At 42.9% G+C, this 13,527-nt stretch overlaps 2 protein-coding genes across 8 annotated transcripts in view; one reads left to right on the forward strand and one right to left on the reverse strand.

Annotated features, from left to right (window-relative positions):
* acp1 (acid phosphatase 1) overlaps nt 1–10,914 on the reverse strand; it is a 45,698-nt gene extending 34,784 nt beyond the window's left edge. For 4 of the 6 annotated variants that reach the window (XM_063038554.1, XM_063038585.1, XM_063038544.1 and 1 more), the window contains exons 1-2: nt 10,834–10,886; nt 2,103–2,271 (exon numbers count right to left, since the gene is read on the reverse strand). In XM_063038554.1, coding sequence (XP_062894624.1) covers nt 2,103–2,163 — 61 coding nt within the window. In that variant the 5' untranslated portion in view covers nt 2,164–2,271; nt 10,834–10,886. Of the gene's footprint in view, nt 1–2,102; nt 2,272–10,833 lie in introns of all 6 variants that reach the window. The other 2 variants (XM_063038574.1, XM_063038564.1) reach the window with 2 other exon arrangements.
* Nucleotides 10,915–11,027: 113 nt separating this feature from the next.
* sh3yl1 (SH3 and SYLF domain containing 1) overlaps nt 11,028–13,527 on the forward strand; it is a 120,109-nt gene continuing 117,609 nt past the window's right edge. For both annotated transcript variants that reach the window (XM_063038536.1, XM_063038533.1), the window contains exon 1: nt 11,028–11,198. Coding sequence is in view for 1 of the 2 variants with exons in the window: in XM_063038533.1 (XP_062894603.1) it covers nt 11,198 (1 nt within the window). In the remaining variant the exon portion in view is untranslated. The remainder of the gene's footprint in view (nt 11,199–13,527) is intronic.

Consider the following 13,527-nt stretch of genomic DNA (forward strand, 5'->3'; position numbering starts at 1 on the left):
GTTTCCTGCCGCCCAACACAAAATCGCTGATTCAACCGGTGTGACCCACATTTAAGGCGTACGTTTTTTTTACAGCGAACTATCTCTCAGATGCTGCAAGCAACAAACGATTTTGAAAATCCCAGGAGTTTACCAACAGTGAGTGAATGGTAGAAGTTGGAACACTTGGCACAAATGGCGATGGACATGGACCCAAGTTTAGAAAGGAGTCAGCATTTCAGTCGTTCCCTGCCGTCAACCCTTCTTCTCCACAAGCAAATTTATGCTGAAAAACAAAATACTGCCAAGCAAACAACCCTCACCACTTTATTCAAGTCACGGTAATCTTCTGCTGCCGGCAGTTCCAAGAGTTCTGTGAGTCTTCCTTCACCCCTTGCTGTGCTTGATATGATCCTGATGACCACAACCATCTACCTTATCCCTGTAAAGCTGCCCGACACCACAACAACCACTCATCTCCCAGACCGAACACACCTGCCACTGTTGATGAGTACTATGCACCAGAGGATGTTAACTTTCTATGATTTATTACATTGAATATTACCTTAAATTGATTAAATACAAATATTGTCTTGTAGTACTGCTTTTATGTCTTATTGGTATGAAAATGTGCATAAATTACAGATAAAACATATTTAGGAACCCCTCTGGAACTCATCCTTATTTTCTCCATTTAAATAATTATTCACATTATGCATCAACTTCGAGGAATGTATCCCTCACATATAACGAGGACAGGGTGTACAAGAAACTGACTAACATGTTGTCACGACAACAGCCTTTCTTCCGTATTAACAAAAGAGCTGGTCTTTCGCTGTGGGAAAGGGAACAGAACACATGTTCCGTCCACTTCAATGGTTTTCAGGTTGAGAGCTTCAAGTTCCTAAGAGTGAACATTAGTTGTAACGGAATCCTCGTCCAGGCACATTGATGCCACGATCAGGAAAACTCACCCATGTCTCTACTTCCTCAGGTGGCAAAAGAAATTTGGCAGATTCCCATCAACCTTACAAATTTTTATTTTAAATCAATGCATCAATTCTATCTGAATGCATAACGGCTTGGTATGAAAAATGCTTTGCACATGACCACAAGAAACTGCAGAGAGCTGTGGACACAGCTCAGCACAACACAGAAACCAGCCCCTCTTTATGGATTCTGTCTCTACTTCTCACTGCCTCAATAAAGAAGCAAGCATAATCAAAGACCCCACCCATCCTAGACATTCTCTCTTCTCACCTCTCTGAATTGTACACAAGTCTGTACGGATTGGAGATATCATCTCTACTTCACTGGCAATCAACACTGGTGTACCTCAGGGGTATTTGCATAGGCCACCGCTCTACTCTCTCTCCACCCATCACAGTGTAGCCAGGCACAGCTCAGATACCATCCATAAATTTGCTGATAATACAACTATTGTTAGCAGAATTCCAGATGGTGATGAAAGGGTGTACAGGAGTGAGATATATCAGCTAGTTTAAGTAGTGTTGCAGCAACAGCCTTGTACTCAATGTCAGTAAGACCAACGAACTGTTGCGGACTTCAGAAAAGGTAAGGCGAGGGAACACGCATCAGTCCTCAGAAGGATCAGAAGTGGAAAGGGTGAGCATTTTTGAGGATCTATCCTGGGCCCAACATACTGATGACATTATAAAGAGGGCATGACAGCAGCTATACTTCATTAGGAGCTTGAGGAGATTTGGTATGTCACCAAAGACACTCGCAAATTTCTACAGATATACTGTGGAGAACAATCTAAATGGCTGCACCACTGTCTGTTATGGGGGGGGGGTGGGCAGAACCACTACACAGGATCGAAATAAGCTGCAGATACTTGTAAACTCAGTTAGCTGTATCATGGGCAATATTCTTCCCAGCATTTGTGACATCTACAAGAAGTGATGCCTCAAAAAAATGGCATCTATTGTTAAGGACCCCCATCACCCAGGAAATGCCCTGTTCTCATTGCTAACATTAGAAAGGAGATTCAGGAGCCTGAAGGCACACACTCAATGATACAGGAACAGCTCTGAAATTGGATCCTTGACTTCCTCATCAGGAGACAAGTTAAAGACCAGTTATGACAACTCTTTGGTTACCGTTTAAGGATATGTGCTCCGAATTCATGATTGTGGCTAGACATAGCTCAAACACCATCATACGCTGATGATACCACTGTTGTCGGTACAGAGTTTCCTGTTGCTCATCTTGTTAGTTCTCAATAACGAACAGAACAAGGCTGGAAACACTCAATAGGTCAGGCAATATCTATAGAAAGAGAAAGAGAGTTTTGGATGCAAGGTTTTGGACATGAAACATCAACTCAGTTACCACTTTCACAAATACTCTCTGATCTGATGAGCATTTCCAGCATTATATTTCAATTCCACATTTTCACTCTACTGCACTTTAACTTTTCACTTCAATTCTTCCATTCTATTCCCACCGTGACTCACCTGTCTGTAGGCACCTAAACTGCTACAAAGCCCAACACAGCCTTAAAGAAAATCAAGCAACACACATAAAAATTGCTGGTGAACGCAGCAGGCCAGGCAGCATCTCTAGGAAGAGGTGCAGTCGACGTTTCAGGCCGAGAACCTTCGTCAGGACTAACTGAAGGAAGAGTGAGTAAGGGATTTGAAAGTTGGAGGGGGAGGGGGAGATCCAAAATGATAGGAGAAGACAGGAGGGGGAGGGATAGAGCTGAGAGCTGGACAGGTGATAGGCAAAAGGGGATACGAGAGGATCATGGGACAGGAGGTCCGGGAAGAAAGACGGGGGGGGGGACCCAGAGGATGGGCAAGAGGTATATTCAGAGGGACAGAGGGAGAAAAAGGAGATTGAGAGAAAGAATGTGTGTATAAAAATAAGTAACAGATGGGGTACGAGGGGGAGGTGGGGCATTAGCGGAAGTTAGAGAAGTCGATGTTCATGCCATCAGGTTGGAGGCTACCCAGACGGAATATAAGGTGTTGTTCCTCCAACCTGAGTGTGGCTTCATCTTTACAGTAGAGGAGGCCGTGGATAGACATGTCAGAATGGGAATGGGATGTGGAATTAAAATATGTGGCCACTGGGAGATCCTGCTTTCTCTGGCGGACAGAGTGTAGATGTTCAGCAAAGTGGTCTCCCAGTCTGCGTCGGGTCTCGCCAATATATAAAAGGCCACATTGGGAGCACCGGACGCAGTATATCACCCCAGCCGACTCATAGGTGAAGTGTTGCCTCACCTGGAAGGACTGTTTGGGGCCCTGAATGGTGGTAAGGGAGGAAGTGTAAGGGCATGTGTAGCACTTGTTCCGCTTACACGGATAAGTGCCAGGAGGGAGATCAGTGGGGAGGGATGGGGGGGACGAATGGACAAGGGAGTTGTGTAGGGAGCGATCCCTGCGGAATGCGGGGGGGGGGAGGGAAAGATGTGCTTAGTGGTGGGATCCCGTTGGAGGTGGCGGAAGTTACGGAGAATAATATGTTGGACCCGGAGGCTGGTGGGGTGGTAGGTAAGGACCAGGGAACCCTATTCCTAGTGGGGTGGCGGGAGGATGGTGAGAGCAGATGTACGTGAAATGGGGGAGATGCGTTTAAGAGCAGAGTTGATAGTGGAGGAAGGGAAGCCCCTTTCTTTAAAAAAGACATCTCCCTCGTCCTAGAATGAAAAGCCTCATCCTGAGAGCAGATGCGGCGGAGACGGAGGAATTGCGAGAAGGGGATGGCGTTTTTGCAAGAGACAGGGTGAGAAGAGGAATAGTCCAGATAGCTGTGAGAGTCAGTAGGCTTATAGTAGACATCAGTGGATAAGCTGTCTCCAGTGACAGAGACAGAAAGATCTAGAAAGGGGAGGGAGGTGTCGGAAATGGACCAGGTAAACTTGAGGGCAGGATGAAAGTTGGAGGCAAAGTTAATAAAGTCAACGAGTTCTGCATGCGTGCAGGAAGCAGCGCCAATGCAGTCATCAATGTAGCGAAGGAAAAGTGGGGGACAGATACCAGAATAGGCACGGAACATAGATTGTTCCACAAAGCCAACAAAAAGGCAGGCATAGCTAGGACCCATAAGGGTGCCCATAGCTACACCTTTAGTTTGGAGGAAGTGGGAGGAGCCAAAGGAGAAATTATTAAGAGTAAGGACTAATTCCGCTAGACGGAGCAGAGTGGTGGTAGAGGGAAACTGATTAGGTCTGGAATCCAAAAAGAAGCTTAGAGCTTTGAGACCTTCCTGATGGGGGATGGAAGTATATAGGGACTGGACATCCATGGTGAAAATAAAGCGGTGGGGGCCAGGGAACTTAACATCATCGAAAAGTTTAAGAGCGTGAGAAGTGTCACGAACATAGGTCGGAAGGGATTGAACAACGGGGGATAAAACCGTGTCGAGGTAATTCTCTTCGACTTAAAGAAAATCACTTTCTTTTTCTCCCAGAGTAGGAGTCAAAATCTTGACGATAGTTAAGGCTGAGAGGAAAGAGGCAAACTGTTAAAATCATAGAGGTATTGGGTGGGCATGTGGAACAATCTGCCAGAGGAAGTGATAGAAACATGTATAATTATAACATTTAAAAGACATTTGGACAGGTTCCTGGATAAAGTATCGAGAGATAAAGGTGAAATGGAAGAAAACTGATTAATTTAGGAAGGCATCTTGATTGGTATGGGCATGTTGGGTTGTAAGACTCATTTCCAAGCTGCATAACTCTGTTACCCTATCCTTGAAACATTACATTTTTCTGGATTTAATATTAAATTCTCCAACTTTGGGTAACTTGCTTTTTCTAGTATCTACCAAATCAGTCATTTGAAACCAAGACACTGTTTTCTCTCTCCAGGCTGACCCGATGGCCACATCCGACAAGGATAAACTGACCTGCTGTGCACAACCTATGGGGAATCATTCAGAAATTAAATAATGGCAGTTCAATAAGTCACAGAGACTTCCAGCATGGAAATAAGTCCTCCAGCCCAACTTGTCCTTGTTGACCAAGATTTTGTTCTTGAACTCGTCTTCTTTGCTGCAATGGGTCTAAATCCCCCCAAGGTTTTCCTACCATATCCAATATTTTCAAACACTATAAAGATACCCATATCCTCAAGTAGCTCATTCCTCAGATCATTCAACCACCATGTGGAAAATGTTGATCCTCAGGTGTACTGTATATCTTTTCCTTCTCACCTTAAGTCTATGCCCTCCGGTTTTAGCCTCCACTGGTAAATAGACTGCGACCATCTGTGTTATTTATAGAACATAGAACAGGACAGCACAGGAGCAGGCCCTGTGGCCCACAATGTTGTGCCTGACTAGCTAAAATGTACACACCTTAGGCTAATATAGGGCCTTTTTCGTTATTACAGTTTAAAATAGTTTGTCAATACAACTTTAATCTAAGCTTATACTCGTGTGAGTTAAATTATTGGTTTCCGGGAAACAGTGAACTTGCACGTGTTCATATAAGTAACAATACTACTTTCCCTTAAAGGAACATTCATTATACTTTATACTTTATTGATACTAGAACGTACAATTGTCATAGTGATATCTGATTCTGCGCTTTATGTTTTGTATTTACCCTAGACATATTTACTGGAAATGGCCTTCTCATCAATATTCCAATGCATTGTCAAGTTTTGTATTAACAAAAATAGTTAACTCATTCTGACCCCATGGCAAAAGGGTTGCATACACAATGTCCATATTCCTTCACCTTTTCATATTCACTTGCCTATCTAAACATCTCTTAAAAGCCTCTAATGTATTTGCCTTTACTAGGCAGCACATTCCAGGCATCTACTACTTGAGTAAAAAAATTACTCCTCACATCGCCTTTGAACCTACCCCTCTCATCTTCAATGCATGCCCTCCGGTATTAGACATTTCTACCCTGGGAAAGGATACTCCCTGTTTACGTTATCTATGCCTCACACAATCGTATAAACCTTAATCAGATCTCTCCTCAGTCTCCACTGCTCCAAAGAAGACAACCCAAGTTTGTCCAGCCTCTCATGATAGCACATGCCCTCTAAACCAGGTAGGATCCTGGAAAACCATTTCTCATCCTTCAACAATGGGGCGACTCTAAAGGTGACCTAACCAGAATTCCATGAAGTTGTAACATAACCTCTTGACTTTTAAACTCAATGCCTCAATTAATAAAACAAGCATTGTATAAGCCTTCTTCACCCTATTGACCTGTGTAACCACTTTCATGGAGCTATGAACTTGGACCCCATGATCTCTCTGCTCAGCAACACTCTTTAAGGGTCTTGCCCTTAACAGTGTACTGTCTCCTTGCATTTACCATCCAAAAGGTGCAACACTTCACATTTATGAGTTAAACTCCATCTGCCATTTTTCGGCCCATATCTATAACTGATCTATATCGCCTGTGTACTTTGCCAGTCTTCTACACTATCCACAACTCCACCAATCTTGGTATCATCCGCAAACTTACTGACTCATCCATCTACATTTTTATCTACGTCATTTATATACATCACAAACCGCAGAGGTCCCTGCACAGATTCCTGCAGAACACTACTTAAAGACCTCCAGCTCGAATAAGTCCCTCTGTCTTCTCTGGGCAAGCCAATTCTGAATCCAAGCAGCCAATTTGCCACGGATCCCATGCATTCTAATCTTCTGGATTAGTCTCCCATGAGGGACTTTGTCAAAGGCCTTACTAAAATCCAGGTAGACAACATGCACTGTTGTACCTTCATCAATCTCTCGTCTCCTTGTCAAGAATCTCAATCAAGTTGATAAGACATGATTTGCACCGCACAAGACCATGCTGGCCCTCCCTAATTAGACCATGGGTTTCCAAGTGCCCAAGAATTTTCTCCAGCAATTTCCCTACAACTGACATAAGATTCACCAGCCTATAGTTTCTAGAATTTTCTCTTGTCCCCTTCTTAATTAGAGGTTAAACATTAGTCACTTGCCACTCCTCCAGAACCTTGCCTGTGCTTACAGAGGACATGAAGGAACATGATGTTCAGCATGATTTCATAAAGCTCTGTAAGGACACCCCTCAGCCTGCTGTGCTCCAGGATAATCAATACTGATCTATCCAGTGTCCTTATAACTCAAGTCCTCCAATCTATCAACATCCTTGTGAACACATTCTGGACCCTCTCTAGCTTAATCAGGACCACCATCTCCATCAAGGTGACATACCACACCCTTGGTTTTAAGGACTACTGCCAACCAGAGATATTGCAAATAATTTTTAATTTAAATCAGAATCTTTACATTATGAATGATCCAAAATTTTAGAAAATAATTAAAACCACAAAAAAATGAACAAACCACATCAACACTTTTGAATTTATTCAAAAATCAATGACCCAAATCAAATAAATAGGTTTACACAATCCAAACCAAGCTACTTCAGGCATAAAGTTAGAGGATTGGATGCTTTTTGTCCGTTGTTGATAGAATCAACTCGATTTGCCCTAATATCCTCCTTTGTAATCAGTTCAATTTTGCCCCAATAATGGGACTAATACTCCCTTTTTTGTGGCTTACCATGCTACAAATAGCAAAAGTAAAACTCAGATAGTCCACAATTTAACTATTTAGAAAGCTAGGTATTTCAGGACATGGTTTATCTGGTAATGTTTCCAATGTTTTCTTCAGACTCACTGGTGCCTTGGTTCCTGCACTCCCTTTAGACATATCAAATTCACTAGGAAAATTGTAATATTGTGTAATATCTAAAAAGTTGAAGTAAGAAATTGTTTTTGGTTATCCGCAGGAATAACATCCCATAGTCCAGAAAATGTGATAATCCAGTATCACCAAAACCCAGGGCACATTGTTTTATTAATGTATTTAACACTGATCTAGATAAGTTGTTAAAAGTTATAACAAATATAGTACCTTTCACAAATCTTAGCAAGTCTCAAAAGTTACATATGACACACTTGCAAAGTAAATAAATAAGAAAAAAAAGCAAAAGCTTATCCCATTATTGAATTGTTATTGCACCAAACATTAACTTCTACTTTTTCCACAGACCTTATTTTACCTTCCGAGTGCTTTGAGCATGTTCCATTTTACTCTGTACTTTGAAAGTGCCGTCATTGATGGCATTTCAGAAACTCAACGGGAATTTGACTTCCGGTCAAGATAGCACCTGTGTACAATGCTCCTTCTGTTGACATCTTCCGGATAGATTATGAAACAATATATTTCAACTCTTATGTCCTTTACATATGTTTTTCGACTTGAATGTGATTCTGGAACTGCTGGAGCCTGTGATTTGCAGTTTGGAGATCATTTGAGTGTTTCAGTGCTCTGCAATCTCTGAGGGGATTCCGGGAGGCAGAGGCAGCGAACGGGAACCTCGTTGCGTGATGGGGTGCAAGCCGATGTTCCATTTCATTTTGCTGATTAAAGTGATGAAGGAGATTGAAAAAGCAGGCGGCTGGTGTTTCAATCTCTGCTGCCAGAGGATAGACTCCCTTTTTAAAATCGCTGGTGAGATTGCACTGCTATGGAGAGGGAGAATGTTGCCTAGGTTTTCTCATTTTGGATGTGGACGTTTCTCTTCAGTCATGCTTTTCTTTGTATTTTGTGTTTTTTGCCTGACCTTTCTGTATTCCAGGCATCCACCATTCTCTGTCTGTGTGTATTATATACACACACACACACACAATCTAAATTCAGTATTTCCACCCAGGAAACTGAGAAAGCGGTTAGTGACATTTCAAAACTTTATTCATTTACGAGGGCGTCGCTAGCTAAGCCAATATTTATTGCCCATCCCTAGTTGCCCTTTAGGTGGTAATGAGTTGCCTTCTTGAACCACTGCAGTTCCTGAGGTGCAGACACACCCACAGTGCTGTTAGGGAGGGAATTCCATGATTTTGACCCAGCAACAATGAAAGAACGGCGATTTGTTTCCAAAAAACATATCGTGATTGACTTACAGGGGGATTTCCAAGTGATGGTGTTCCCAGGTATCTGCAGTTCTTATCCTTCTAGATGTTAGTGGTCGTGGGTCTGGAAGGAGCAACCTTAGGAACTTTGGTGTGTTGTTCCAGAGCATCTTGTAGATAGTACACACTGCTGCAACTATTCGTCAATAGTGGAGGGATTGGACGCTTGTAGAAGGGGTAGCAAGCAAGTGGACTGCCTTGTACTGAATGGTGTCAAGCTTCTTGAATGTTGACGGATTTGCACTCATCCAGGCGAGCAGTAAGTATTCCATTACACTCCTGACCTGAGCCTTGTAGAATCATGGATAGGCTCTGGAGAATCGGGAGGTGAGTTACAAGCCGCAGGATTCCTAGCCTTTGACCTGCTATGGTAGTCATGGTGTTTATATAGCCAGACCAGTTAAATTTCCTATCAATGGTAACACCCAGGATATGGATCGTAGGGGATTTAGTGATGGTGATGCCACTGAATGTCAAGGGACGCTGGTTAGAGATGATCATTACCTGGCACTTGAGTGGCTTGAATATTACTCAGCACGTGTCAGCCCAAGCCTGGATATTGTCCAGGTCCTTCTGCATCTGGGTATGAACTGTTTCACTAAGGGGCAGACATTGGCCAGGGTGATCCATGTAGTCATAGTCGTACTTTATTAATTCCGGGGGAAACTGGTTTTTGTTACAGTTGCTCCATAAATAATAAATAGTAATAGAACCATAAATAGTTAAATAGTAATATGTAAATTATGCCAGTAAATTATGAAATAAATCGAGGACTAGCCTATTGGCTCAGGATGTCTGACCCTCCAAGGGAGGAGTTGTAAAGTTTGATGGCCACAGGCAGGAATAACTTCCTATGACGCTCAGTGCTGCATCTCGGTGGAATGAGTCTCTGGCTGAATGTACTCCTGTGCCCACCCAGTACATTATGTAGTGGATGGGAGACATTGACCAAGATGGCATGCAACTTAGACAGCATCCTCTTTTCAGACACACCTGTCAGAGAGTCCAGTTCCATCCCCACAACATCACTGGCCTTACGAATGAGTTTGTTGTTTCTGTTGGTGTCTGCCACCCTCAGCCTGCTGCCCCAGCACACAACAGCAAACATGATCGCACTGGCCACCACAGACTCGTAAAACATCCTCAGCATCGTCCGGCAGATGTTAAAGATGTACATCTCTGGATCGTCGAGAGAGCCGAAAGGACCTTGATACAACGTCGTCTGGGAACAATACCTCCTACTGGTCGACTGGCCTGAACGGGACGTCAGCACCCGTTTAAATTTAACTTTAAGCATGCCAAGGCGGCTCCCGACTGCTCTGCGGGACCTCACCGTTATAAGACCATAAGACAAAGGAGCAGAATTAGGCCATTCGGCTTAACGAGTCTGCTGCCCAATTTCATTATGCCTGATGCATTTCCTTTTCAACCGCCCCTCCCCCATTCTCCTGCCTTCTGTCCGTAACCTTTCCCACCTTGACTAATCATGAACTAATCAGCTTCTGCCCTAAATATATTCAATGACATGACCTCCAAACCCACCTGTGGCAATGAACACGCGCAAAATACTGTAATGAATCCGTAGATTCACCACCCTCTGGCGTAAGAAATTCCTCATCTCCGTTCTAAATGGACGTCCCTCTATCCTGAGACTGTACCCTCTGGTCCAACACTCCCCCACCATAGGAAACATCCTCTCCACATCCACTTAACGAGGCCTTTCAAAATTCGATAGTTCTCAATGAGATCCCCAACCCATTCATCCTTCAAAATTCCGAGGCTCGCTGGCTGCTCGGTAACCGATAATCACCATCCGCCTGATAAACAGGGCGCCGTAAACAAAAAGTGTATGTGAATATAAGCACTACAAGGTATCTAACAAATAAGGATTATTTACCCAAACAGACGAAAAGAACAGAGCGTTCCGCCATCTTCACTGGGTCCTCGCCAAGCCTATGGTGCCTTCCGTTTTGCCTGATCAATTAGCCTAATGTACTTCCGCGTTTAAATCGGGATTGGCTGCATATTATCATATATCACTTTATAAAATAGGAAAACGTGGTAAAATTAGCTACAACGACCTGTGGATATGTGACCTTTATGGCAGTTTGACGGATAGCTAAGTTGAGGCCCGCTGACTGCTCATTGGGAGGTGGACAGGTGTTCAGATAACTCAGGTGAGTCGAGAAGAGGAGCGAAGTAGACATTGGTGGATGGTTTGAGATTCGATTCGATACTTTACTGGAGAACTTCCCTTAAAGAGTAAGTCCCGTAGTGTTCTTTGGAGGATTACTTGTTTTTAAAAATATGTATTATGTTTGTGCGGTGTGTCATTTATGTTGAATTATATTATATAGTTGGCATAAGTGAAAGTGCGATTTCTTGAATTGCATCACTCTACACAACTCAGTTCTTTGCTTCAAGTGCTTTCCAGTTAGGTTCACCTTGTATTTTCCCTACAATATACTTGAATCTGGTTTAGTATCTGCTTCCACCACCCTTCCTGGTGAAGTATCCAGATTACAGCAACTTGCTAAACATTTTCCTTCTTATTGTTTGATCCCTCTATTTTTAAACTCTGATATTCTCTGTATCTTTGTGTTATAAAATGAGAGGTATACACCACCGAAACAGATCTTTAAATCCATCGCGTCTGTGCTGAACAAACTGAGGTAGTCCCACTTGGCTATGGTTGGTTCATGATCCTCTAAACTTTTCCTGTACAGGTTATTCAAATGGCATTCAAATCATGTAATTGTTCCCAATTCTACCACTTCCTCTGGTAACTTATAACTTTTAAATCTCACTGCAGATCAAGATTGTTTAATGTCATTTTCAGTACACAAGTGTAAAGGAGAACAAAATAATTGTTACTCCAGATCAAGTGTAGCACAAGAGAAGCACAATAATATAAAGAACACAATAGTAAATAAACACAGTAATTATAAATATATGAGATAGTTTATGTACATAGATTGATTGCATGTCCATAAAGTGGCACCAGGTACAGGAATGTCTATAAGTAGTTGACTCTGACTGAAAATTATAAAGTGGATGTTGTGAAGGCGTATGGTGGGGTCGGTTATTGGGTGGAGGTGTTGATCACTCTTACTGCTTGGGGAAAGTAATTGCAATTGAGTCTGGTGGTGCTCAGGTGGATGCTAACTAGCCTCCACTCTGATGGGAGAGAGACAGACAGTCCATCAGCAGAGTCAGTGGGATTGTTCATGATATTGCTGACCATTTTCTGGCACCTTTCTGTATAAATGTCTTTGATGTCTAGTGCTGGTGATGTGTTGGACATTTTGACAACCTGTTGTAGAGGCTTGCTGTCTGTCGTAATGCAATTTCTGTGTTAAGAAGTAATGCAACATGTTAGGATGCTTTTTACTGTGCACCTGAAGAAGGCTGTGAGTATGGATGTGCATAGTCCGGCTCTCTTCAGCCTCTGCAGAAAGTAGAGCTGTTGGTGATCTTCCTTGATTGTGTAGGACCATGTTCTGGGACCATGAGAGGTTGTGCCACGGATGTAAAGAGGGGTGTGACTGGTGCAAGTATGTCCCCTAGTTTTGGAGTCCCCTGGCCTGGGGAAAAGCCCTGGAGACTTTGGGTATTTCATATTATCTGTTCCCCCTCACGATTTCCTAAACCTCTTAAAAAGTCATCTGTAGCTGCAAAACTAATCCAAAATCAAAAAAAAACGGTTGTTGTTTTCCTGCGACCATATGGACTGTTATACTTGTGTGATGTGCCCACGGCTCCAATGATTGCTCCAAAACTCAAACCCTTCATTTGATCCTTCATTAGCAATAAGCAATTAGCACTATTGAGCATTATCTTAGCAGTCAGCAAAAGATACGACCTCCACCAGTCCCAGGCTACAAACTACCATGAAAAAATCAACAAAACATAACATTACCTTTGCTTTTACTATGCCCCCCCCCCCACTCAATAGACTAGTTACCATAGTAAACATGCAAAGCAGATATATGGCTCCTACATTGTTCTTCCGTCTCTTTTAGAGACGGAGTCATAGAAAAGTACAGCACAGAAACAGGCTTTATGGCCCATCTAACCATTTAAACTGCCAACTCCCATTGACCTGCACCCGGATCATAGCCTGACTAGCCATGTACCTATCCAAACTTCTCTTAAACATTGAGATCGAGCTTATATGCACCACTTGTGCTGGCAGCTCATTCCACACTCTTGTGACCCTCTGAGTGAAGAAGCTTACCCTCGTGTTCCCCTTAAACTTCTCACCTTTCACCCTTAACCCATTACCTCTAGTTCTAGTCCCACCCAACCTCAGTGGAAAAGGTTTGCTTGCATTTACCCTATCTATAGCCCTCATGATTTTGTATACCTCTATCAAACCCCCTATATTCTCCTATGCTCCACGAAATAAAGTCCTAACCTATTCAAGGTTTCCCTATAAATCAGGTCCTCAAGTTCCAGCAACATCCTTGTAAATTTCTCTGTACTCCTTTAACCTTATTTACATATTTCCTATAGGTAGGTGACTAAAGCTACACTAACCTGTATGCTGTTGATGAAAATCTGATAATGATGAGTGACACAGGATTGTGAA

Source organism: Mobula hypostoma, chromosome 2, assembly GCF_963921235.1.
Source record: "Mobula hypostoma chromosome 2, sMobHyp1.1, whole genome shotgun sequence".
NCBI lineage: Eukaryota > Metazoa > Chordata > Chondrichthyes > Myliobatiformes > Myliobatidae > Mobula > Mobula hypostoma.